Genomic DNA, 27,780 nt, shown 5'->3' on the forward strand with positions numbered 1-27,780 from the left:
TTGCAACAGATGAACAATGAATTGAATGCTCGTCTCTCCAAGGCCAAAGAGGACGCTGTGGCTGAGTTCAAATCGTCCAAAGAGTATACAGACACTTTGGATCGCAATTATGCAGCTGGTTTTGAAGATTTCAGAATGGACGCTATTGAGAACTTCCCTGAAGTTGACTTTAGCGCAATCAAGCTTAACCTTGCTGCTGCCACAAGCTCTCTTCTCCAGACCGGCTCTGATGATGTCAACGTGGAAGACGACGCCAGTACTCAGCCTCCTCAGGACGAGCCTGCTGTGAATGCTCCCCCTTCCTAGGACGAGACTATTAACCTTTGTAGCTTTGTTTTTCTTTTTTGTTTGATTTTGTATTTGGTCCTTTGTTTTTGGACCTTTTATGTAACAAGAATACATTATACCCGTCCATGGTTTTAGGACGGGTTTTTTAAGTATTTCTGTTTTTCAAACTATAACCCTTGAACGTAGGATGTCCACCCTTTGAATGAAGTTTTATTTTCTTTGCATGGGCGAGTGATTTCATTTTCTTTGCATGGACGAATGTTGCTAAGCTATTTCAACTCCAATTTTAGCTCGTCCATGTCGAGTATATATTTTTCATGTGGTCTAACTCGTCTTAGCAGGTAGTATTCTTAATTAGCTTGATTCGTCTTAAGACTTACAAACTAATTTTACATACCATCTTACTTATTTTGCCAACTTTTTCTCTCGTCCAGAGTTTGGATTGTTTCAGTTGGCTCCGCCTCGTCCATAAGTTGGACGAGTGTGGATGCGGTTTTTTCCTTTTATTCAAGGAAATTTAGACGTTACATCTCTGCGTCCAGAGATTTTGTTCGTCTTGAATCTTTCAATCCCTCTTGAGGATTGACTTGGACGACAATATCATGGAGAAAACTCATTGGACGACAATATCATGGAGAAAATTCACACAACATTTTGTACATAACATAAATATTGTTTACAGACAAGGCACATGCACATTGATGCCTCTTTATTTAATAAATACATACTTCATGACTTCGTCCATAATCATAACACAACTATAAAAAGTAATAAGATCGTAGTTTCAAACTTCACACACAAGCAACACCAAACACAGTAGTATCAAACAGCATCATACATAGTAGTACGCTAGTAGACAGATAAGACTCAGTCTCGTCCATAGGTTCACTCTTACTGGTAGTACCTCCTCAGGTGCTCCACATTCCAAGGATGTTCCAACTTTCTCCCGTCCAGGGCCTCCAAGTAGTAGGATCCTTGTTTTTTACAGTTGATAACTCTATAGGGTCCTTCCCAGTTTGGGCCCAACTTCCCATGTGCTGGGTTCTTGGTTGACAAAGAGACCTTTCTGAGGACGAGATCTCCTACGTTGAAACGCCTAGGCTTCACCATCGCATCATACTGCCTAGCCATGAGGTTCTTATACTTTGCTGCCCTGTGTTCTGCGTTTGCCCTTACCTCGTCTATTAGATCGAGGTTCAGACGAAGCTGGTCCTCATTATCCTTGTCTTGATACATCATCACCCTGTGATTAGCCATATGTACTTCTGCAGGTATGACTGCATTACTTCCATAGGCTAGTTTAAAAGGAGTCTCCCCTGTAGGGGTCCTCACTGTGGTCCTGTATGCCCATAAAACTCCTGGTAATTCATCTGGCCATATTCCCTTTGCCCTCTCAAGGCGAGTCTTGATGATTTTCAACAAGGATCGGTTTGCAACTTCAGCTTGGCCGTTGGCTTGGGGGTGTGCAGGCGAGGAGTAATGGTTCTGAATTCCAAAGTGTAAGCAAAAGTCCTTGAAGAGTGCATTGTCAAATCGTCGTCCGTTGTCAGACACCAATACCTTCGGCACTCCAAATCTGCATACAATGTTCTTCCACACAAAGTTTTTCACATTCTGTTGTGTGATATTTGCCAATGGTTCTGCTTCCACCCATTTGGTGAAGTAATCGATGCCAACCACTAAAAACTTCATCTGCCTTACTCCCAAAGGGAAGGGACCCAAAATGTCCAATCCCCATTGTGCGAAGGGCCACAGTGCCACCATTGGGGTGAGGTATTCCGATGGTTGCCTGGGGACGTTGCTGAATCGCTGGCACTGGTCACAGACCTTAACGTATGCTTTAGCATCAGCTTGCATGTTCGGCCAGTAATATCCTGCACGGACGACCTTGTGGATAAGTGATCTAGCTCCTGAGTGATTGCCACATGCCCCTTCATGAACTTCTCTTAGTACGTAGTTTGCTTCGTCCGGAGCTAAGCATCTAAGGTATGGTTGAGAGAAACCTCTCTTATATAGCACTTCATTCATAAGGACATATCTAGCTGATCTCACCCTCACCTTCCTGGCCTCGTCCGTTTCTTCTGGTAGTCGTCCGTCTTTCAAGTATGATATAATGGGAGTCATCCAATTTTCTCTGTTTTCCACCTGTTGTACTTCTGGGACATCTATACTTGGCATATATTGAACTTCATCTGACTTCTCTAATGATTCATCTGCTGAGGCTTCTTTCGCTATAGTATCAGCTTCCACGTTCTCTTCCCTTGGGATTTGAATGAAGTCAGCGTTTTCAAATCTTCTCACAAGGCGCATCACCCTACCAAGGTATTTTTTCATTCGTTCTTCCTTCGCTTCATACATCCCATTCACTTGTCCCATGATCAGTTGAGAATCCCCCATGACACATATGGACTTGGCTTCCACAGACTTAGCCAGTTCTAGCCCTTTGAGGAGGGCTTCATATTCGACTTCATTATTAGTCGCTTCGTACTGTAGACGGACTTTATGTTTCAGTTTATCTCCTTCTGGGGATTGCAGGACCACACCAATTCCTCCTGCATGCCGTGTAGACGAACCATCTACATGGACGATCCATCTCTTACTGTCTTCTGTCTCATTATGACTTGGGGTAAACTCCGCAATAAAATCTACTAGGGATTGAGCTTTTATGGCATGCCTTGGTTGATACCTGATATCGAACTCACTGAGCTCCACAGCCCACTGGATTAATCGTCCTGCAGCTTCCAGTCTATTCATTGCCTTCTTGAGCGGATGATCCGTCATGACATTAATGACATGTGCTTGGAAATAATGCCTCAGCTTCCTTGAAGCAGTGATTAGCGCGAAGGCCAATTTCTCCATTTGTGGATACCGTCCTTCCGCTCCTTTCAATGCCTTGCTTGTATAGTACACAGGTCTTTGCACTTTATCTTCCTCTCTTATCAATGCTGAGCTTACGGCATGCGGGGTTACCGCTAAGTATAGATATAATTCCTCTCCTTCCACTGATGGACTCAGCAGCGGTGCCATGGTAAGGTATACCTTCAAATCTTCAAAAGCTCTCTGACACTCGTCGGTCCATTCGAATGCTTTTTTGAGAACCTTAAAAAATGGCAAACATTTATCAGTAGCTTTAGAGACAAACCTGTTAAGCGCAGCAACTCGTCCAGTGAGGGATTGGATTTCCTTGGTATTTTGCGGTGGCTTCATGTCCAATATTGCTTGAATTTTATCTGGATTCGCTTCAATTCCCCTGTGGGATACCATAAAGCCAAGGAATTTCCCTGATGATACTCCAAAGGCGCATTTGCTAGGATTCAGCTTCATGTGATACTGCCTCAATGTTTCAAATGTCTCCTGTAGGTCGTCTAGATGCCTTCCTTCGTCCTGACTTTTCACCAGCATGTCATCTACATAGACTTCCACATTCCGCCCAATCTGCGGACGAAACATGTGGTTGACCAACCTCTGATATGTCGCCCCTGCGTTCTTTAAACCAAACGGCATCACCTTATAGCAGAATAAGCCTTGACTGGTGACAAAAGATGTCTTCTCTTGGTCAGCCTCGTCCATTCTTATCTGATTGTATCCTGAAAAGGCATCCATGAAGCTAAGCAATTTGTGGCCTGCAGTTGAGTCTACTAACTGGTCAATGTGCGGTAGTGGATAACTATCTTTGGGGCAAGCCTTGTTCAGATCAGTGAAGTCCACGCACATTCTCCACTTGCCATTTGCTTTTTTGACCATTACTACATTGGCCAACCAATCCGAGTAGTACACTTCCCGAATGAACTTTGCTACCATCAGCTTTTGGACCTCATCCTTGATTGCATTATCTTTCTCAGGGGCAAACACCCTCTTCTTTTGCCGCACAGGCTTGGAGGAAGGGCACACATTCAAACGGTGGGTAATGACACTAGGGTCTATACCCGGCATATTCTCGTGACTCCACGCAAACACATCGATGTTTTTCTTCAAAAATTGGACGAGGTCCTTTTTAATCTGCTCTTCTAAATCTGCTCCAACCCTGGTACACCTCTCAGGGTTATCTTCATCCAAGGAAATATCTTCCAATGCTTCAGTAGGCTCTGCTACAACCTTCTTTTCTTCAATATTCATTGCTTGAACTTGTTCATCCATGGCCAGCATGGCCAAGTAACATTCTCTTGCTGCCAGTTGGTCACCTTGTACCTGTCCTACCCCGTGCTCTGTTGGAAACTTGACTGATAAGTGGTAAGTAGAGGTAACAGCTTTCCAACTATTCAAAGTTGGTCTCCCAATAATGGCATTGTAGGAGGATGGACAATCTACCACAAGGAAGTTTACATCCTTGGTGATTTGTCGTGGATATGCCCCCACTACCACGGATAAGGAAATGGTACCCACTGGTTGCACCTTCATCCCACCAAAACCTACTAGGGGGAGTTCACTGGACGGAGCTGGTCTCGTCCTAATCTCATCTGCTGAAAAGCTGGATAATATAAAATGTCTGCTGAGATTCCATTGTCCACAAGCACTCTTCTGGTTGTGTAGTTTGCAATTAGTAAGGAGATGACGAGAGCATCATCATGTGGGTGATGAATTCTGTCAGCATCCTCGTCCGTGAAAGTGATTGCCCGCTCGTCCGTGGACATTGCTCTCGGTGATCATCCAGAAAGTTGGACGCTCTGTACTACCTTCAAGTATGCTTTCTTGGACTTGGACGACTGGCCAGTTGAACTTCCCCCAATGATGACTCTTATCTCCCCGAGTGGTGGTCGCGATGATTCTTCCATCTTTCCCTTCTGTTTCTCGTCCCTCTGGTCTCGTCCAAGGAAACCCCTCAACTTCCCTTGCCTTATGAGATTTTCAATTTGTTGCTTCAAGTCAAAACACTCGTCTGTGTCATGACCATGATCCCTATGGAAGCGACAATACTTGTTCCTGTTGCGCTTGTTAGGGTCCCCCCTTCATTTTCTCTGGCCATTTCAGGGAAGGATCATCCTTGATTTGCATAAGGACCTGCTCAAGCGGGGCGTTTTAAAGGGGTATATTGCTGGTTCCGTACTGAAGGGCCTGGCTTCTTACTTTCTCGATCTCTCCTTTCCTCCGTCCGTCCCTTCTTTGGACGAGTACCCTGCTCGTGATGGCGACTGGGATTTGCGTCCATTCTCTCAGACCTCTTCCTCTTCTTAGCAATGATTGCATCTTCTGCATTCATAAAATTCTGAGCCGAATGGACGAGTTCGGCCATGGACTGGGGCTCTTTTTCATAGAGCTTGTGTATAAACAGATCCGAATTCACGCCGTTATGGAAAGCTGCCAGTAGAAGCTTATCATCTGCTTCATCCACACTGAGAGCTTCTCTGTTGAAACGGGTGATAAATGGCCGAAGGCTCTCGTTCTCTCCCTGCTCTATTGTCAACAAACTGAACGAGGAACGCTTGTGCCTTTGTCCTCCAATGAAATTGTTAACAAACAACTTGCTCAACTCTTCAAAGGAACTCACCGAATTCGGAGGTATTTTGCTAAACCAAACTCGCGCTGAACCCTTAAGGGTGGTTGGGAAGGCCCTACACATTATCTCATCAGGCACTCCTTGAAGATGCATGGTGGTCTTGAAAGTGGCTATGTGATCAAACGGGTCACGTGTTCCATCATATGAATCCAGAGAAGGCAACTTGAACTTTGATGGTAGGGGGTGACCGTTGATGGAAGCCGTAAAGGGAGAATCAGTCCTGTGAACCAAATCTTCTATCGGATTCGCTCTTTTCATATTCTCCTTCATTTCCTCCATAACTCTTTTCATTTGGTCCATTTCTTCCTTCAAGTGTGGTACCGTTCGTGAAGTGGTGCCTCTAAACTGACTTCCAACTTCGGTATTCTCTCTTCCACCATGACTCTCTGTTTGTCTTCCTTCACGTTCTTCTTGTGTTTGCCTCCTCATATTAATCTTCATTCGTAATTCTTGCTTTTGGCGAGTCAACTCCGCCATAGCATCTGCCATAGATTGTGCATGTTGGGCAGATGACTGCATGACCGACGCAGACTGGCGATCGCGATGCGGGTTGCTGCTTCCTTGATGGCCTGGGCTAGTAGCCCTTGATCTAGTCCGAACCATCAACCCTTTGTCACGGAGAAGTAAATTGTGAAACAATCTCTTTCCCACAGACGGCGCCAACTGATAATTCCTTGGATATCAGTGGGTTGACAAGACTCGAGCGATGATCTTTGGGCTATCTCCTGTAATACAAAGAACACTGGATCAGAGGAGACCGGTGGTGACCGGCCAAAAATCCTCCGATGATGAAGTTAGTTACTTTTGAACTCTCTGTAAGGAATGAAAATTCTCTCAAAAAGAAATTGTCTGAATACCCTTTACCATTCATCGAAGAAGCCTTATATAGTATATGTGTGTAACGGTTATCGGTTTAGTAACCGTTCCCAATGTCGAGGAGTCCGGAGAATTGGGGGTAACTTCCATAACCGCTGTGGAAGTTACCTGTGTTGGACGGGCCGATGAACTCGTCCATCCTTAGCAAAGATGGACGAGACTTCCACGACGAGCTCGTCCATCTTTAGTGAAAGATGGACGAGACCATCTTGGAAGGCTTACCCTGCATAAATAATGAGTAGATTTCATGTGGTATTCCTCGTCCATCTATGGACGAGGTTAGCCAGGACGTTAGGGATTTCCTCCGCCTAATGTAGCTTCTTTGGTTGGACGAGACATATGGACGGGTTATGGACTTGGATGATTTGTGACACCATCAAGTCACATACTAGGATTCGTGCATTGAATGGAACTAGAATAAGGGTTCAACTGTAGGTTGGTATTAGGTACTGGGATTCTTTTTATTTGTAACCGCTTGTTTTAATAATAGTGGATTCTTGGGAGTGGTGACCTTAAATTCACCCGATAGGGTTTTGCCTCGATGATTTTCTCCATTCGTAAACAAATCACCTGTGTCAAATTTATTTTCTGTTGCATTTAACTAAGTTGGTGATTTGTTTGTGCTATTACGCTTATTGCATGAAATTGAATCTAATTAATTCACTTTGAATAATTAATTGATTAATTTACCAAATGGGTCAATACATTTTTGGCCTATCAAGTGGTATCAAAGCAGACACACTTTTATTAGGCTTAATCTTTGCTGTGTGATCCATTGACCCCTGTTTGTCATTGATAGAGGAAAATTTCTTATTATACCTCCTCTATTTTATGGCACTAACTATACATACTGGAAAGTACGGATGAGAGCTTTCTTACAGTCTTTAGATGAGAAAGTGTGGCAAGCTATGCAGATTGGCTGGACTAAGCCAAAACGCCAGCTGATTGGGATGAGGCCAAGATCAAAGCTGCGAACTTCAATAGTAGAGCATTGAATGCCTTAGTATGGACCATTCTCCAGACAACCTATGAAAGAACTAAGGCTGTCAAGGATTCAAAACTTCAAAGGCTTACTACGAGCTTTGAAGAGATTAAGATGGAGGAGGATGAGTCGTTTGACAAGTTCTATGCCAAGTTGAAGGACATAGTCAACTCAGCCTTTAATCTTGGAGAAACTATTTCCGAACCCAATGTTTTATGAAAGGTGCTAAGATTACTGCCATTGAAGAATCAAAGGACATTAAAAAAAATCTTTTGACGGAGTTGGTTGGCAACTTGCAAACCTATGAATTGGATTTAACTAGAATTGGGAAAGGGAGCAAAAGTAAGAGCATGGCACTGAGGGCCAAAAGCAATGAGACTAATGAGTCTTCTGATGATGAAGATTCCAAGATGAAATCCTACATCACTAGGTAGTTCAAAAAGTTCATGAAGAATGCCAATGTGAAAGGATTTGATAAAGACCGTAAGCAATCCAGTTCATCTCATTTTAAAAGCCAAGACAAAGGAAAGAAGGATGCTAAGGATGGCGGTCAGTACACTATTCCCTCCAGACCAAAGTGCTTCGGATGTCAAGGTTTTAGACACATGAAACAAGAATGTCCAACATATCTCAAGACAATTGGGAAAAGTAAGGCTCTTGCTACTACCTTGAGTGACACCAAGCCTAAAGATGAGTCAGATGACAATGATGACAAGGGAATCTTGAATGCCTTCACTGCCACAATGAATCCTACTAAGGGGATCGTAGAAGAGGTAGATGAAGAAGAGGACTTGGTGGAGTCTAAGTTTAAGAAAATGAATGAACAAGATGACATCCATATAACCTATGCTAAGTTGTACAAGGTTTCCGAGAAGCATGAGAAACTGTATAGGTTGGCCACCAAGAAGCTGAATGATGTTGAGCTAGATCGAGAAGAGCTTTTTGCAAAGGTTGATGAAGTAAATCAAACCATTAGAGTTTTGCGGTTCGAGAACAACTTCCTTGCTTAAAGGACAAAGAAGCTTGGAGCGGAATTGTTCCAAGTCAGAGCTCAATTGGAGAGGACTTCCAGTGCAAAGCTCGATAAGATGCTAAGTTTTTAGAAAGCTACTTCTGACAAAACCGGTTTGGGGTATGATTTCTCTTCTCCTAATATTGCCTCATCTAATACAACTGTGTTTATCTCACTTGCTAATAATGTTAATCTTAAGAATGATGAAACTAAAACTGAAATAGCTAGTGAAAACTTGGACAAAGGAAAATCTATTCTAGGAGCACCCCTTAAAGTTGAAAAGAAAGAGACTAGAAACCCTAGGACTAAGAAAGTAAACAACAAAAAGTCTCAACCAAAGAAGCTGCATCTCTATCATCACTGTGGAGCTTCAAGGCATAATCGTCCAAATTGCTACAAGTGGTTAGCCAATTAACAATGCAATAGTATGCTCTCGTCTGGAAACCAAAATCAGTTTCCATCCTCTTTTGCTCCTCTTAGAGATCTTCTCAAGGCCTTCATGTTCCTTTCGAACTTAAACGGTTTCAATTCTTCCCCCTCACCACCGAATCAAAGGTTCGCTTAAAGGAAAAGTTCTTCCAAGATGTGGAAGAAAAAAGGCTCAAAGTGATTTAGTCATTTTTTCTCTCTCTCCCCTTATGGTTTTGCATTACTTGTTTATTTTGCTTTCTTGTTTTTGAGTCAGTCTAGTTTTATGCTTTGTTTTGTTTAGCATGAATTTTTTTTGTTTTCAATTTTACCTTATTTTGTTTTTCATATAAAATTTTTAAAAAATTGAAAAATCAGAAAAATACAAAAACAGTGTGTGTTTTGTGTATATTGGTACTTGTATACCTTAGATGACCATTGAAACAAATTTTTCTAAACTTTATATCTTTTGTAGCTTAGATGAGCATCTCAATGCACAACTAAGCAAGTGAGTTTTGTGGCTCATGTTTGTGATGAGTACAATTAAGTAATCTATTTTCTAAACTTTATATCTTTTGTAACTTAGATGAGCATCTCAATGCACAACTAAGCAAATGAGCATTGTGGCTCGTGTTTATAATGAGTACGATTAAGTAATCTCTTATACTTAACATTCATATCACTCTTTTTGACGGGAATGACTAAAAAATCTTAAGAGAAAGGCATAAATAACCATCTCACCACTAAAGCCTGCCAATCATGAATAACATCTATGTGCTTTAGTATAACAAAATTGTGATGTTTAAGCTTACATAATTGGGTATTTCTTCTCTCTCTCTTATATGCCCATGCGTGATATGATCAAAAAAAAAAAAAAAAATATGCAATGAAAAAAAAAATAAAAGAAAAAAGAATCAAAATGCTTTTAAATATGGTTGCAAGCGTGTTTTTAGGAGATGTGGGAGTTATAGGATGTACCTCGAAGGTGATAATCCCCATTAAGCAGTTATGATTGTGTGTGAGTGTATTTGATTTTCTCATATCTCAAATCGTTATAATATGAGACATTTATGCACCCCTGTTATGTTTTCACACACAACATGCAAAAATTCTTTGCTACTTTTGATACATATGCAGGTACAATGTGATTTGGTCATCACAAGGAATACATATGTTAATGTATGCTCACTAAACTGTCTTAACTTATTTTTGAAGTTTAAAATTGGTTAGACTTGTTTAGTATGTGTGTGTTTTGGATCTTGAATGTTTTGCATTTATGCTAAAAGATGTGTTGAGAGCTTAATATGTTGTTTGGATCTTTGGTTGAGTATCATGCTTATTGCATTCATCTCCTTGTGTTTTTCCTCTCTTTGAAAAACCTCTTTTCTTCAAGCTCGAACAGCTTCTCGACAGATCCACAACAGATTCTTTTCTATCAAGCCCCTTTTTCTTCTTTTCTCGACAGAAGTTAACGCAATTTCATTCCATTGAGATTTCTGGAGTTCTTCTCAATAGAAAATCTCGACAGCTTCTTTGATCCATCGAGAAACTTTCTGTCTGGCTGATAGATTCTCAATCCATCGAAGTGTTTTTGCCATTGACGAATCCTCGACAACACCTCGACAGATTCATTTCTGTCGAGATTTAGTGCTTAACCGATCTCGATAGATACTTTGATCCATCGAGCTGCGATTTCTATTTAAGGGCTGAGCGCAAATCAGATTTCATTTTCTCACCTCTCTCTCAATAGAAACTCTCTTTCTCTCCCTCCAAACACTCTTTTCTCACTCCAATCTCTCTATCCACTACATTTTTGGCCTATATCAAGATCAAATCACTTGGTAAGCTTCCTAAACCTTCATTTTTCATGCATTCATGCATTTTAGACATAGGTTTTGGGGTTTTTGAACATTTTTGAGATTTTTGTGAAATTGTTGGGTTGGGTGTTGTTGATTTGATGTCATATGCTCATGCATTGCATTCTTGTTGCATTTTAACAATGTTTCATGCATTTAGATGTGCTGGTAGGTTTGATTATTGTTAAATATGTGCTGGTAGGTTTAGATCGGGTTTTTACCCATAATGCAATTTAAATTTTGCACGTCACATGTTTATGCATATTTCATGTATATGTATTCCCTCTTCTCTTTATATGGTTGTGATGTGTTTTCTCTCTCTCTCTCTCTCTCAGAGATAGACTGTGCATGGCACGGAAAGCGCGTAAGTCTACTCCGGCTCAGAACCCTCTTGGTTCGAAGTCTTCTTCTTCTGATCCCATTCCCCCTCTTCATGTTTGGTTCCATGATGGGAAGGCCCAACAGGACTTCCTTGAGAACTTTTAGAAACGTGGCGTTCATCTGGAGCGCCAGGTTATTCTGTCAGACTTTTCCGACACTTCTCTACTCGGTGTCATTCAGACTCGGGGCTGGGAATCTCTTTGAGAGAAACCATTGAGGTGTCCCATCATGTTTATACAGGAGTTTTACTCCAATATACACGGTATCAATACCTCTACACCTCAGTTTGCCACGACATTCAGAGGTACACGTATCGTAGTTACCCCGAATCTTATACATGTTCCGCGAGTAGCGCATCTTGACTACCCCAGTTATGATCGTCTTAGGACTATGTCCAAAGATGAGCTTTTGTCTCATTTCTGTGAGACACCTTCCATATGGGGTGAGAAGCAAAACACCCCACGCTTAGGCTTTGCAAAAGGTTCGAGATTCCTTAACATGGTGATGACATTCACTCTTACTCCACTGTCTCACTATAACTCTATCACAGAGCCTCGTGCTCGATTTCTTTTGTCCCTCTTAGAGGATCTTACTATAAACTTTCCCTCTCACTTCATCACTTCTGTCATTGATGTCTATCAGGATACGGCTACACGTGATAAGCTCATCTTTCCTTTGGCTATCACATGTATCATTCGCCACTTATCCATTCCTATTCCTACCTTTCCTTATTACACTACTATGGGTGTCATCAGCGCCAGTTCTGTTTGGCGAAGCAAGGCCCAACTTCGACCAAAGCAGCCACAGACAGAGACGACCGATCCCACAGCTTCTATTGTTCCCTCTTCTTCGATTCCTTCCACCTCTGTAGCTAGTGGTATGACCCTCGAGGCCATTATGGTGCAACTTCAGCACATTGATGCTCGCCTTGACACTCTCACTGATGAGTTGTGTCAAGTGAACACCCATGTCAGTCATATAGCACGACAACAGGCTCGCCTTGGTGGTTTCGCGTTCCATCTCCTTCTCCAGTGGCTTCAACGGAGGATGGTGATGGTAGTGATGATGATGAGGATGAAGATGCTAACTCTTCCAGTGACGATGAGATGACGACTCTCGGTGACTTACCCATTGTCATTCGTGACAAAAATGGGGAATAGTTTTGGGATGAGAGTGGTCTTGTATTTAGGGGGAGAGTTATCACAGGATATTTTGCTATGGGAAGTGTCTATACATTTTGAGGGAGGTAGTGAGATTATTATGTATTTTCTTTTCTTTCTTTTACCTCATGTACACCGGTCTTTTGACCATTTGACATACATTGTACTTATCTTTTGATATATATATATATGATGATGTATGTTTCTTCACCTATCTCTCCATGTGTTGTTTTTTTTCTCTCTTTATACACATGTTTCTTTATGTATGCAATCCTTTATTTTTGTTTCACACATGATGCCTTGATGAGTTTTGTTTAAGTGTTTCAGAAAGACAGGTTGTTAAAATCTACCATGCCATGAACTCTCTTCTTGCAAAGTTTTTCAAGAGTTTATGTTAGGGTTAGATTTATTTTGTATTTCAACAAGTGGTTATGAGTTTAGTGATTTAAGACTTCTCTCATAATTCATTTGTTTGTTGTGGTTTTGTCATGGATTGCCAAAGGGGGAGATTGTTATGGACATTTTTATGTAATTGGCTAATCCTTTGACAAAACACACTTTACTTGCAATTGGGTAGATCTAGGATGGGTTTAGTACTTCAAGAAACAAGTGTTCAAGTTTAGTATTGAAGCCATACAAGTCTGACCAAAAAACAAAAGAAATGTTGTTCATTAAAGCTCAACAAAATCCTTTCTATCAAGATTTAATGTTGAAGCTCGACAGAAACTCAACAAAAGCTGAATCTGTCAAGAATTACGAAATTAGAATTTCTAGATTTGATTTCACGCATATCCATGAGTATTTGTGTATGGTTTCTTTTCTCACAACCCTGGACATATATAAGGATTATTTTAAGGGCCGTCTCAAGTGATGCAAAGTGATTGTGCACACAAATTGTGACTGGAGACAGAATTTTCCCTAGTTTATCATATTCTCTGTAGAAGCTACTGAGTTTTTGCGCCAAGGGTTTTGTGACCAAGGAGTTTCTTAATCTTCATTGTTAGATGAACTGAAAAACTTTGCAGCCAACATCTTTCTTAAGTTGGTGTGTTAGTCACGTACTGGGATCCGTGCATCATTATTTAGTCACGTATTAGGATTCGTGCATTAAACAAAGAGATTGCTGCTACATCACAAATTCAATTGGGTATTGGGGTAAGGTTTCAATTGTAGGTTGGTATTAGGTACTAGGATTCTTTTTTCTTATAATCACTTGTTTTGATAATAGTGGATTCTTGGGAGTGATGACCTTAAATTCACCTGGTGGGGTTTTCTCTCAGTGGTTTTCCCAATTTGTAAACAATCACCTGTATCAAATTTATTTTCCGCTGCATTTAACTTAATTGGTGATTTGTTTGTGCGACCACGCTTATTGCATGAAATTGAATCTAATTAATTCCCTTGGATAATTAATTGATTAATTTACCAAAGGGATCAATACATTTTTGGCTTATCATTTTGAATTCTACCCAAATCTTCCAATCTAGAATCAGTATCTCTACTGCTCACAAGTCCTTTAACAGCTACAAAAAGCTTCATGGCATACATCCCATTTAAACATCGAATGCTGTCATAATGCACAAAAGTGTTTGCATCTCTATAGTAGACCAGCAAATTCCAATGAGTTCCGCCATCATTTTTGCTCGTATCATCATTGTTATTAACCGTGAAAATTACAACTTTGAATGGTTTAAGAGGCTCCACAAAAGCTTTCAAACTCTCAAAATCTTTGGAATTTGCGAGCTAGTATGAGATTGAAGGGGTAACAAAATGGATGTCTTCTAATGGATGTAACAATGAGAGATAGCTGAAAAAGAAATCATAATTAGAGCTATATCTATACAATAGAAATCAAGTGCATAAGCGTATGTACTAAATAAGACAATAAGGTATTTGCAACAAAGAGTATGAAATTAAAATTTACATGAGATTATAAGAAAGACATGGAGTCGAATAAAATTCGAATAGTTAAAACAAACTTTAGACAACAGACATGTGGTGCTTGATTTCCTTGAAGTTGCAAAAAGACTTCATAATTAAGATTCCTTATAATCGTTTATATTAGTCATATTAATTGTTTACACAATCTACACTGATGCAGGCCGAGACCTGCAAGATAGGCTAAATCATAGATTTAACCTAATGATAGGATGAATAGTTCGGGGATGCCACTAAACCGAAGGTAGCAGATGTCATTGAAGATTGAACGCTACTAATCGTAAATGTCACTCAACACGACCAAGTCACACACTTAATTGTTGGGAAGAATCACTCAATTGCAAAGCAAGGACAATTGCAAATAATTTTCTGAATAAAAACTTTCTACCTTCTTCAAATTTCTTATTGATAATTGTTGGAGCATTCTAATATTATTTAATTAAAATGAATTTATATGACAATATAAATGTAAAGATGTGGGAGTTAATATATATGGAAGATAAGGAGTTAGTGAAAATTGTTTAATCCTACATTGAAAAGGAGAAAGATTATTTTATTCTTTTTAATTGTGGGTATTGATTCAAATATTGTGTTAGATACATGTGCAAGGGGATGTGAGGGGGGAGCTATCAAAAATGGAAATGAATCAAATTAATTTGGGTAATAATTTTGTGAGGCCCATTGAGCCTAAATTGAAATTACATAAAATTAGTAAAAAAAAAAATTATAGGTGAACAATTTGGTGACCCAGTTCTTGCTGTCACAAGCCTTGGTCCAAAAAGCCCAACACAATGAATTCTTGTAGAGTATGTGTTGAAGAACTCGGTTTAAGTAAGTTTAAACGGGTTATTGCATAGGTTAAGGGAACATACGAACAAGAAAGAAATGCTATTGTGTTGAAAGGTCAACCGGTCATGATAGAACTAAAAACTTGTTTAATAGATATAGATCAATGCCGTGAGACTTCTCTCCAGTTTCTTCTCTCCTTTCTCTCAGGGGACCTTTACATATTATATAGGCCCTTTCCAATCATCTGGGTTTTACACTTGTTGATCACATGTGAGTGCCCTGTGCGCCAGTGATCTTCCTCCTGTGTGACTCCCACAAATCCCTTCATGTAGCTCTTCAAGCAGGGACTCGGATCCTTCTGGGTGTATACATAACAGGTACGGCCCAGAATAGGAACACCGGTATAGCTTGTGGTCTTCCGACAACCAAAACCGAGGAGCATTCCTCCGTATCTTCTCGGCCTCCAGTTTTCCTTCTGGTAATGTATCGTCTTTGAGGAAGTTCATTATAGGATCCATCCAGCTGGGACTCTTTCTAACCTGATGGACCTGAGCTGTGTCTCTTCTAATTGAATTTGTTTGGCATAGATCCTCAACAAGGATCATTCGTGGCAGATCATGCGCCGAGGACGTGGCAAGAGTGGCCAGCGAATCTGCATGTGTGTTCCCACTTCTGGAAACATGTGTCAGATTGAAGGATTCAAAGTCTGACTGTAGGCGTTTGACTCGTCCGAGATACTCTTGCATTCTAGCATCTCTAGCTTCTAACTCACCCTCACTTGGCCAACGACCAATTTGGAGTCCAAGAACGCTTCCATTGCCTTTCCGCCCAATTTTTGAACCATTATCATTCCTTGAAGCAAGGCCTCGTACTCGGCTTCGTTGTTCATAGCTGAGAACCCCAGTCTTATCGATTTTTCAATGGTAATACTTTCGGGCGATATCAGAACTAGCCCGATCCCAGATCCTTTTTGGTTGGCCGCGCCGTCCACGTAGACCTTCCACCGTGAGGTTTCTTGAGCCGAGATTGTGCCAACCGATTTTCCATCCATGTTTTCCTTTGGTGTTACTGTTTCCACAGAAGGCTCAGCGAATTCTGCGACTAGATCCGCGATGACTTGACCCTTTACAAAAGACCTAGGCATGTATTTAATGTCAAAAGCACCCAAGAGCGCGCTCCACATGGCGATTCTTCCCGTGTAATCGGCGCTTCGTAGCACCGATCGAAGGGGAAGCTGGGTTAGAACAAAGACCGTGTGTGCCTGAAAGTAATGAGGGAGTTTTCGTGTGGCATGCACTACCGCCAGAATTGCTTTCTCCAATGGTAAATAGCGCACTTCAGCCTCATGTAATGATTTACTTACGTAGTACACTGGTTGCTGTATTCCATTATCATCCCGTATCAGTACCAGGCTTACAGCATGAGGGGCTACTACTATGTATGCAAACAGTACCTCATCCGCCTCAGGGCTAGACATGATGAGTGGTCGTGACAAGTATTCTTTGAGTTGCTGGAAGGCCAGGACACAATCCTCCGACCACTCAAACCCTTTCCACTTATTTATTAAGAGGTAGAAAAGTCAGCATCGGTCTGCAAATCGTGATATGAACCAGTTTAACGCTGCGATCATGCCAGTGAGTTTCTGCACTTCTTTCGGATTCCGAGGAGCTTGTAGGCTATTAATCGCTTTGATTTGATCTGGGCTTACCTCTATTCCTCTGTGAGTTACCATATAGCCTAGGAATTTCCCCGATCCGACCCCAAATGAACACTTGGAAGCATTGAGCCACAACTTATGCTCCCTTAAGATGCCAAAGATGATCTCTAGGTCTTTCACGTGCTCGGACACCACTTTATTTTTTACCACTATATCATCTATGTAGACTTCAATAACCTTGCCTAGCTGAGGTTCGAACATTCTGGTCATCATCCTTTGGTAGGTTGACCCTACGTTCTTTAGTCCGAAAGGCATCACCTTATAGTGGTAGTTTCCGACGGGTGTCATGAATGCCATTTTCTCCTAATCCTCCAGTGCCAGTGATATCTGATGATAGCCCTAGAAGGCGTCCAAGAAGCTCATTCGAGGGTGGCCTACAGTCGCATCTACTAATCGGTCAATTCGAGAACGGGAATGGGTCTTTCGGGCATGCCTTATTCAAGTCTGTGAAGTCAACGCAGACTCGTCACTTCCCCATTTTCTTTCTTACCACCACCGTATTTGCCAACCATTCAGGGTAGAAGACTACTTTGATAGCCCCTGCCTTTTTCAGTTTCATCACTTCATCTCTAACGACTCCAACATGTTCTTTCGAGGGGCGTCGGGGTGGTTGCTTCTTTGGAATGGAAGATGGGTTGACATTCAAGTAGTGACAAATGAGACTAAGGTCAACCCCCGGGGCATTGTAAGCATCCCATGCAAATACGTCAACGTTTTCCCTCAGAAATCCGCCCAGTTCCTCTTTTTCTTAAGGAGGTAACTCTGAGCCAACCTGGAAAAATCTTTCTGGATCGTTTTCAACGGTAAACCTTTCCAAACTTTCACACCTTATCTCCTCGGCTAGCCCACTGATTTGCCCTGCCGAGGTGGTTGATTGCTATAAGTTTTCAGAAGCCGAGGACTCGACATGGGACTGTCGTGAGATGGCGGCCACCATACATTGCCTAGCCATGGCCTGATCTCCACGAATCTCTTCCACTCAGCCTCCGGATGGGTATTTTACCTTTTGATGAAGTGTAGATGATACGGCCTCCAGGGCATGGATCCATGGCCTAACTACTATCACTATGTAGGGCGAATAAGCATCGACCACGATAAAGTCCACTTCCACTACCTCTGATCCGGTTTGTATGGGTAATCTGATCTGCCCTTTTGGTACCACAGTTTTCCCTTCGAAACTGATAAGGGGGGAGTCATAAGCCGTCAAATCCTCCGGCTTTAAGTTCAACCCCTTGTATAGATCAGGGTACATTACCTCTACTGCACTGCCCGGGTCTACCAGTACCTTCCTCACATCGAAGCCTCCGATTCTCAACGTAATCACTAAGGCATCGTCGTGAGGTTGGATAGTTCCCCTCTTATCTTCGTTCGAGAATCCTAATATCAAAGAGCTTCCCTTTTTAAACCTTTTAAATTCTCTTTCCCTGTCCTTGGTGAAGAGCCGAGCCACGGACAGCACCCTGGAAGGAAATGAGCCGATTCTTCCTAGAGCAGCGAGGATGACGTGTATCGTCCCCGTGGGAGGTCTTAATGATACATCTTTTCGAGGCTCTTGCATTGCCTGGCCCAGATGACCGCTTAAGGGGTGTAAAAGGTGACGTAACTTTCCTTCTCGGACCAACTGGTCTAGGTGATTCCATAGATTCCTGCAATCCTCAGTGGCATGCCCATGGTCCTGATGATAGTGACAATACAGGTTCTGGTTGCGTTTCGAAGGGTCCCCAGCCATTTTTCCCGGCCATCTGAAGAAGGGTTCATTCTTGACTTTCTCCAGAACTTGCTATACTGGCTCTCTGAACACGGCATTAACTGTTTGCATGTTGCTTTGTCCAGCCTATCTCAAAAAATCTCTCCTCGGCTGGTTATGGTTATATCGTTCCAACCTGAAATCATTCCCTTTGGGGGGAATGATCTTCTCCTTTCCTTTTCCTTGTAGCTGATTTTCTTCCACCCTTTTGTACTTGTCAATCCTATCCATCAACTGATGAACGTTGGCAACGGGTTTACCAATGAGAGATTTCCTTAAGCCATGCTCGGTGGGGAGACCGCTTTTGAATGTGCTGATAGCGACATCATCGTGGTTCTCATCCAACTCGTTATACATCTCCCAATACCTATCCAAATATGCTTTTAGGGTCTCTCCCTCGTGCATGGACAAGGACAGTAACGAACTTAGGGGTCGAGGGACTCTGCTATTTGTAATAAAGCGAGAACAAAAAGCCTGAGTGAGCTGTTATAGGAGCCTATGGAATTTGTCTTTAGGCTATTAAACCATCTCATCGCCATTGGCCCCAAGATAGACGGGAAAACTTTGCACATCAGAGCCTCGTTTTGGGAGTAAATGGTAATTTTTTGGTTAAACTGGCTTACGTGCTCCACCAAGTCTGCTCGGCCGTTGTAGATGGCAAACGTTGGTTGATTAAAATGTCGAGGTAATTTAGCCCCTTCGATCCTGTGCGCGAAGGGTGATCTGGAAATCTGATCCAATGCCTTATTCATGGCGTCATTACCCAATCCCTTGCTAGATGGGTTCTCATACCTTCGTGCAAGGCGTACCTCCTTCTCGTAAGAAAAAGTTTCGCTTGGGGGGGGGGGTCCTTGACCTCCGTCTGTAGCTGACGTCCTCATCCTCATTAGAGGACGCATCTGAACTGAAGGGAGATTGCTTTCGCCGTGCATGGCGCAGCTTTCTTTTCAGGTCTTCTATTTCTCGCTGCATGGCCTGATGATCGTTTCACCTTCGAGATACACGACTACCTATTTGGGTACGGCTTCGGCTAGTCTGGGTAGTATGTACGCTTCCCTCACGATTGCTTAGATTTGTTCCCGGGTTGGGAGGATTATTTTGCCGTTGAGAGCCAGCAGGTTCCGTCAGTTGAGGGTCGGCTTGGTGGGGATTCTCCTGGTGTGGACCTAATTCTGCCATGCCTAACCGTCGTACTTGCCAACACTTAAGTTCTTCCCACAGACGGCGCCAATTGTAGGGGAACAATTTGGTGGCCCAGTTCTTGCTGTCACAAGCCTTGATCCAAAAAACCCAACACAATAAATTCTTGTAGAGTATGAGTTGAAGAACTCGGTTTAAGTAAGTTTAAACGAGTTATTGCATGGTTAAGGGAACATACGAACAAGAAAGAAATGCTATTGTGTTGAAAGGTCAACCGGTCATGATAGAACTAAAAACTTGTTTAATAGATATAGATCAATGCCGTGAGACTTCTCTCCAGTTTCTTCTCTCCTTTCTCTCAGGGGACCTTTACATATTATATAGGTCATTTCCAATCATCTAGGCTTTACACTTGTTGATCATCCAAACCCTCACTTGAGCACCTATCCCATCAGACACCCTTCTCAGTTCTTTGTGAATTGCGGTAGCCAAGGTAGCACTGTTCAGGGGTCTTCTCCTCATTAATGCGGCCAGGAGAGTAGTTGTAATGCATTAAATGTGGTGGCGGCAGCCTTTGCTAAGATATTTCGGGTCTCTTTCCTTTTTACGTATTTGGAAGATGGACTATAGTGGCTTGGATGTACCTTTACTCCGGATTTTGCAGTGTCTGAGGAGAAATTACTCCTCGAACATGTTCTCTTTGCCCCAATGGGCCTGAACAAAGGTTGCTTGGGCCACGCTGACTCCTCGGACGGGCTGCGTCCTCGGACGGGCCTAGGGCCCAACCAGCCAGTTATTTTGGGCCGGTCCTCACAAAAATCTTCTAAAAAAAATGTATAATTTAAACCGTGTAATTGTGATAGTTTTTAATTGTACCGATGTATATGCATGAAAAGGCGTAGCATGTCGTAGCCATTAGTTACAATATTTATTGCATTTTAAAGGCTCATATTTCTAATTACTAATGTCTATTTTCTTTGTATTTTTATTAACTCAAAACTAAAGAGTTCAATCAAAATATAATAAAATTTCATACTTTTCAATCCAAAAATTTAGGGAAAAATGAATTTTTGAGCTAAATTTGAAAAGACAACCTATAAAAAGAATTAATTTAAAGCCCAATTAGTCTAAAATGGACTAAAGTGGACTAAAATTGACCAAGTAGACCAAAGTACACCTAATTGGACCGAATAAAAATTATTTAATTATTATAGAGAACAAATTATCTTCAACAAATTTTAAAGAAAATTTTATATATTATATTACAGTACAAAATAATTATTTATTCCTACGCATCGCATAGATCTATAATTAGTTTATGCAATTACTATAATGAAGACTTGTTTGTAATATAATTATGTTTATTTATTAAAATAAATTCAAATTTGCATAAGAATTGAAGGATATGCAATGCGGACTTTGTTTGTGAAAATTTGTCCACAAACTACTTAACGTGTACGATTTTTTAATAAGGGTGTTAACACAACACAAATTTACAAAACAAATTACACATAGGCACACAAATGTCATTACTGACAACGAGGATTATAATTTGAAAAAATTACACATAGGTGCAGAATTTTTTCTATTAAAAACAAAATGAGGATCATAATCTGCTCATGATAACATCTCACACAAATCACTAGTACCTCATTACCAAACCAATTAGCATATAAACAACCATTAGAGCACTTAACCAAAGTTTAAAAAACATGATTCTAAACTAGAAAAATTGCTTGATGTTGTGGACCACCCGTTCCCTCCACTTGCAACACTTCTATGAGTTGAGGGATTTCTTGCACCATCAATTTTTGTGGTTGGAGCTTGCAATACTTGATCTTCTCGACCTAAAACAATACTTGTACAAGACATCTACATGAAAACAATTACACAACACAAGGACTATATCATGCATTTCTAATATTTTTTAAAGAAATAATCAAGAAAAAAAGAGAAGAAAAACAAATGTAAAACATCAATGAATCATAAAGCAAGCTTAGCATTAGATATACTAAATTATCCTATTGTGCATTTAAATTATAGCTAAAACCTCTAGTGTATTTCTACCAAACCTGAAAAATTTTACATAACCAAATAAAATGGTTTAATCAAATCTCAATTTATCGTCATCAACCACAACCCATTAGTCAAAGGCATAAAAAATATCAGGGCAAACTTCATAGTCTCTACTCTCTTATCTTGATTCCACCTTGCTTAACTAATGTTCTATTGAGTGTGTGCGTATATATGGGAAGCCAGTATGCTAGCGTATTAAGTGGTTTTCACAGTTCTAACATTCTATTCCTTTAGCCATACACATAGGCAAGGTTCTTCATTTGGACAAATTCAGTCTTTTGGTAACTTTTTATCCAGAAATTTCATTTGATAAGGTTCTTCTATTGCCTATTTCCACTTTCTATCTAGAAATTTTTGTATATAGTTCATCCAAATGGCACAAACGAGTATGTTTACAAGATTTGTTTTGGTCATTCAGATATTTTATTGATGAACAAACGCTTTACATCTAGCAGAGTAAAGCCACTTTGAAACTCACAGTCCTTCAAGGACAACCTAACAAAGATTGCTAGCTTACATAACAACAAGATTAAATATACAAAACCAAGTCATTTAAAGCCAAACTAGATTAGAGAAAAGGCTTAGCATAGACTCCAGGATCCGCCAGCAACAAACCCACCAAATTAAACGGAAAGAACATATCACATAATCATTGGGACAATTTATCAAACAGTTGGAATGCACAAATAATGAACCTAAGTTGAGAACTCAATTTTCAAATGGAATCCTAAAGACCCAACACAAAATTAATTAAAGCTACATCATTTGATCAATATCTAATGATAATCATCTCAAAAATCCATGAGTATCAAAGGAACTAAAAAACAAACCAAAAAAAAGTGGAAAGAATTTTACACAGCCAAAACTTACATGGACTGAAACTTCTTAAAATTTCATCTTCAAAGACAAAAATAAAGAAAAAAGTGGACTCACCCTATTCATTGCTTGAAAAGATATGTGATTATTTGGATCTTGGAGCAAATAAACCCCAACCCCGACAGAAACTCGCACATAGCAAAGAGTACTTGCATTAGAAAGGAAAAATAAGAGGAACAATACTTGCATTAGAAATAATGAAGATAAAAAAAAACAAAAAAAAAAACCAGAGCCTGAAGATACAGGTGGCAAGACGACAGCCGGATGAAGAACTCAACGCCGCTCCACAGTGGCTCTAGTTCTACAGCCTCTCTCTCTCTCTCCTCTTTGCCAGTTAGACCTAGGTCTCTCCTCTCTCTTCTTTCTATGTGTGATATTTAGTTTTTAAAGTTCGCATGCTTCTCATGTGCTCTTATTCCATTAGTGTTTTAACATGAAATTAATTGGAGTATTGATTTGGCAGGTGTATATAGTTTAGGAAGTAAATTGGCCAATAAAAAAGTTTAGACGGTGTCTTGGCCACTAGGCCAAAGTTCAGGAGGTGTATGAGCATTTTTCCGGAAAATTAATGAATGCCTCCTATCACAAAAGTTTGCTACAGTGACATGCTGAACAAATTTACAATAAGCCATTCAACTATAATTTTCTTTTGGTGTTCAAGTAATAACTTTGTTATATTTTTCATCATTAAAATAGAAAAGGCATGCAATGAGGTTAATAACATGATGAAATGGATAAATAGTACCTAAAAGAAGCACAAAAGTGGAACACATTCCTTTAGAATTCAAGAAAGATACTATCTATTCTCTTAAGCAGCTCCATCTCCCCCTCACTGGCAATTCCAGGATCAATGTAACACAACTGAAACAAAAACAGAATATCATGCCCACTGTTAAATTATAGTAAGACCAAGGACAAAAGCTTACTAAAGATATATAACCTGGTATTGTGGCTCCTTCAGTGTGTGAACCCCTCTTTTTATAAGCTTTTGCCACCCATCATTCTCTTTAAGAGATGTTTTTAGAGCTGCTGTTCTCTATAATAACGTGATGCAAGACTGAGAAAACTATGACATTAATGGCATATACTACAAGTTCTAGAAGGTATGGCAAGAACATTCAGAAATTAAATTGAACATACATATAAATAGCTAAATAAGTACATGAAAAAAAATATTATTGAGTTCCTGCAACAGGTCCAAAGAATATATATATTAAATGGAATTTAAAATCATCCTAAACCACCCCAAAGAAAATCCTTTTGTATTTTCTCAAAGGAATTTGCAATGCTAATAGGAATGGGAAATAAAGAGAGTAAATATCTTGGGAAACTTGAGAGAGTGCTCTCAAACTGATTCTTTTTTTTGATTGATAAGTTACACACGCATCCAGTGGGTTTCGAACCCACAACCTCACCCTACACCTAACACTTATAAGGGGAGAAGGTACCACTTAAGCCAAAGCTCATTGGCAATTGCTCTCAAAGATAAATGTTTGGAATCCATATTATGCAAGGAGACATTGCTTTTGCTAATTCGAATTGAAGAGTAATATAAAATCGGTCTATTTCCGGCAGCATATCCATAGTTAGTGCATTTGTCATATCCATAGTTAGCGTATTCATCATAGTTAGAAGCTCTAACTCCATATCAAGGTCACGGTCAATATCGTCAATATCATCAGTAGGAAAACCATTAGGCTTCTCCCTCCCTTTGATAAATAAAGTTTCTCCATCCAGCTAATCTTCATTCCATCTTCTCCAAAATCGAGTCCCATATCGATTTTGATTTATGTCCAATGGCAAGCCCAAATATTTCCTGGGCAATAAACAGATCTTGCAAACAAGAACCTTTTCCAAATACATCTTTTTATTTTTATTTTTTTAATAAGTAAATACTTCATTGAACAAACCATAGTGAAAACCATGTAATGTAAATTTTGGTAAGTAAATTTTGGCCCCTAAGGATTGTGTTTCTTCAATCAAGAGGAAATAAATTTCAAATGCAAGTCTATTGGGCTGGTTTTTATTGTATTTCAATCAGTCACTAATATTCAATATAAAGATCCTAAATAGTTAGGAATTCCGTATGTTGTTAGTCTATATTATTTAATAAATAATGCAAAAAAATAAAATTTAAAAAAAAAAAAAAAAAAAAAACAACAACAACAACAACAAAATCTGCTAAGATAGCTCACAGATAGATAATTACATGAGCAGGGTCCAAAATTAAGAGATTGAATTGCTGCGTCCCATTCTGTTGATGTTTAACTTGAACTCCAACAACTGTTCTTGAATGTCCATCATGTTGGAAATACAAGGGTCTGCTTAAAAAATTGAAAAGTCAGAATGCCATCAGAAATGAGTCATTTTCTATGATAAGTTGTGTGAATGAAATCCCTCCATGCATTTCCGTGCACGAGCAGGATAATCAACATTCCATCCTCAGGCTATAGAAACTAATAAATTTATCACTTACGGTTTCTCGCTGACAGCAACACAATGGTGGCCAGATTTGCTTAAGCTCTCATCAGAAAAGTAATTCCACACCCAATGAACAAGAACTTCCGAACCTGTGCCCCAAGACTTGAACCAGGAACAGAAAGACAAAGCGATTCAAGTTCTTTTGGACCAAAATCAACTATTCTTGCGCGAAGCCCAAAAGAATGGAATAGAGCAGCACATTCAGTAGCTCCAATCCAATTTCTTGAACCATAAATTTTACGATTGAAATGTTCAGAGCCAAGTGCATCAAAACCCCTTTCCCAAGCAATCTCAAGCCATCTCTGAAGCGATGCTATATCGGGAACAAATCCTGAACCACCAAACAAAACCTCTCTTGCTTCTTGTCTTCGCATAAGCAAGTGAGAGCTAAACATTTGAATGTTACGCCACCCACAACCCCACCCAACATCCTCAGGTTCAATGCTATGAAAATGATCAACATAACCTGCCAAAATACTTGTCGAATTTCCTGCTTCTAATTCCAAACAGTTTTTCAACAAAGGCATCAAACCAGTTTCAACTTGGTAAAAAGGGCTCCTAATCTGCAAACCAATCAAGCAAGCAATCTTTTCATCAATATGTGATTCTCCACAACCCCTAACAGCATCATCACAGCTCGACTCACATGACATGTCATCCATCACTAGATTATTCTGCAGAACCATAAATAAGAGCAAAAGAAGTCAATAGATTAGGCAGCATGATAAACAATGAAACAAGACAAGTGGTGAGTGTAAAGAGGAAAAGCAAATGATGGTGTTCCCATTTTATATGTGCATGTAGGAAATATAAACTCTATGAGAGGGTGTTCCCATTTTAATTATATATAGAAATAAATATAAATTATTTGAGAGAGGGGTCTGGGGAGAGAAGAAAAAAACTGTTAGGAACCCGGAGGTTCCTAAAGAGGATGGATGGGAATTGTAGGGAAAGGGGCGAGAATTGCATGGGTTTTGACTAAATTCGAGGTAGTCACCCTCCAAAGAATTGTTAAGAAAGAAAGGAATGGACTAAACAGCAATTGGGCTATTCTTCATTCAATGCCTAATGATGAATTAGATTAGAATTGGATCAAATTTGTGTCCATTTTGAAGACCTGAATGCCTAGTTTTCAAAAGTTTAGATCAAATTTGTTACAATGTAAAATATATGAGCAAAAGATCATCAACTCATTGTCTTTGAACAAGTTATGAACCAAACTCAAGAGTTAAAACCCTAACACAATTCAATTGATACAACCCAAATTTGAAATGTTTTGGCACAAGGATTTACCAACACGTCTATGAACCTTAACAATCTTCCCCTTTGATAATTTCATGAAAAACATTAGAATACAACTCAATTATATAAAAATGACCCTATCAAATGGAATGCTCCTGTTACAGTGAATTTTTCTCAAAATCCCCTAAATCTAGACTTGCAAAAAATTTGATCTTCACAGTCTTTTATGGTATGTGATGAACAAGTTTGCAAAATAACATGAACAAACATACCAAGAGTGGTATTGTCCACAGAAAACTTACAAAGTAAAAAATAGTAATTACTCTTCCCTCGATGTGAAACTTCAACTCTCTCCCCCTTAATGTCACAAGTTAACAAAGGGTGAATGGAAGTGAACAATTAATCATATGAACAGGCAATGCAAGAAAGTAGGAGTATATACATGCACAAAAAGAATAGGTTCATCCAAAAAATAAAACTATTCAATTCAAATGATCCTAATTAATTACAATATCAAACATTGTGTTCAATCTTTCCTATCATTGTTCCAATAAGGAAAATTGTTTAAATACAAAGCTCCATTGGAATTTTTAAAAGAATTTTTTTTCCCTATGAAGAAGACCATTTGATTTTAAAAACACTCATTGAAATGATTAAGGTAAAAAAAAAAAAAAAAAAAAAAAAAAAAGACTCTGAAAACAATGAGAGTTCACAACAAATATAAATAGTTTCTCCATCATTATACGCACACTCAACACCATGTGACCCATGTACATGTGAATGTAGGCAGTTTGGACATAATTATCCTGGACAACGTATTAGACAAATTACGATATAAAAATTCAAGCATGCAAAGTACTTCCAAATGTTAAATTGTATTGTGAACTCAAATCAACCTTAAAAGTAGAGAATATATATATAGTTAAACTACTAATACCTCCTCCTTATTCTCAACCTCATTATATTTTCTTCAATTTTGTGCATTTCTTAACATGCAATTTATCGATTAGATTTTCAAATATGTAACAGTATTAATTCATTTAGTGAGAGTGACTACAACTAAGTTTGTAGCCAAATTTTGTTCTTAAACTTTGATTCCCTTAACAATATATTAGGTCATTACAAATAAAAATAAAAAGTTCAAGAAAAATTTTATTTAACTAAATTTTTTAAGAGATGTAGTTTGCAACATTGATAATGAGACTATCATGTAATGATTTCAAATTTTTTTCAAAAAAATTGTAAACGGAAATTGTAAAATTTTATATATTTGTGTGTGTGTATGTATGTGTATATTTTTGTCAATGTATGAAGTTC

The 27,780-nt window shown here is 39.6% G+C and overlaps 1 protein-coding gene and 1 pseudogene across 1 annotated transcript; both read right to left on the reverse strand.

Moving 5' to 3' along the window:
• Positions 1–1,504: 1,504 nt before the first annotated feature.
• LOC126692173 (uncharacterized) lies at positions 1,505–4,425 on the reverse strand. Its single transcript, XM_050387680.1, has 3 exons — positions 4,039–4,425; positions 1,849–3,348; positions 1,505–1,531 (listed from the first exon to the last, which is right to left on the reverse strand). The coding sequence occupies exons 1-3, from the start codon at positions 4,423–4,425 to the stop codon at positions 1,505–1,507; spliced, it is 1,914 nt and encodes a 637-aa protein (XP_050243637.1).
• Positions 4,426–21,280: 16,855 nt separating this feature from the next.
• LOC126714485 (uncharacterized) lies at positions 21,281–26,896 on the reverse strand (annotated as a pseudogene).
• Positions 26,897–27,780: the final 884 nt, after the last annotated feature.

The sequence above is a fragment of the Quercus robur genome, chromosome 1, assembly GCF_932294415.1.
Source record: "Quercus robur chromosome 1, dhQueRobu3.1, whole genome shotgun sequence".
Classification (NCBI taxonomy): domain Eukaryota; kingdom Viridiplantae; phylum Streptophyta; class Magnoliopsida; order Fagales; family Fagaceae; genus Quercus; species Quercus robur.

Coding starts and splice junctions, on each gene's coding strand:
- LOC126692173 (XM_050387680.1), bottom strand. CDS start 4,425: ATGGATGAACAAGTTCAAGCAATGAATATTGAAGAAAAGAAGGTTGTA. Junction 3,349..4,038: donor ACTCGGATTGGTTGGCCAAT/GTAGTAATGGTC, acceptor GACGAGTGTCAG/AGAGCTTTTGAAGATTTGAA. Junction 1,532..1,848: donor GCAGATTTGGAGTGCCGAAG/GTATTGGTGTCT, acceptor GGCTAATCACAG/GGTGATGATGTATCAAGACA.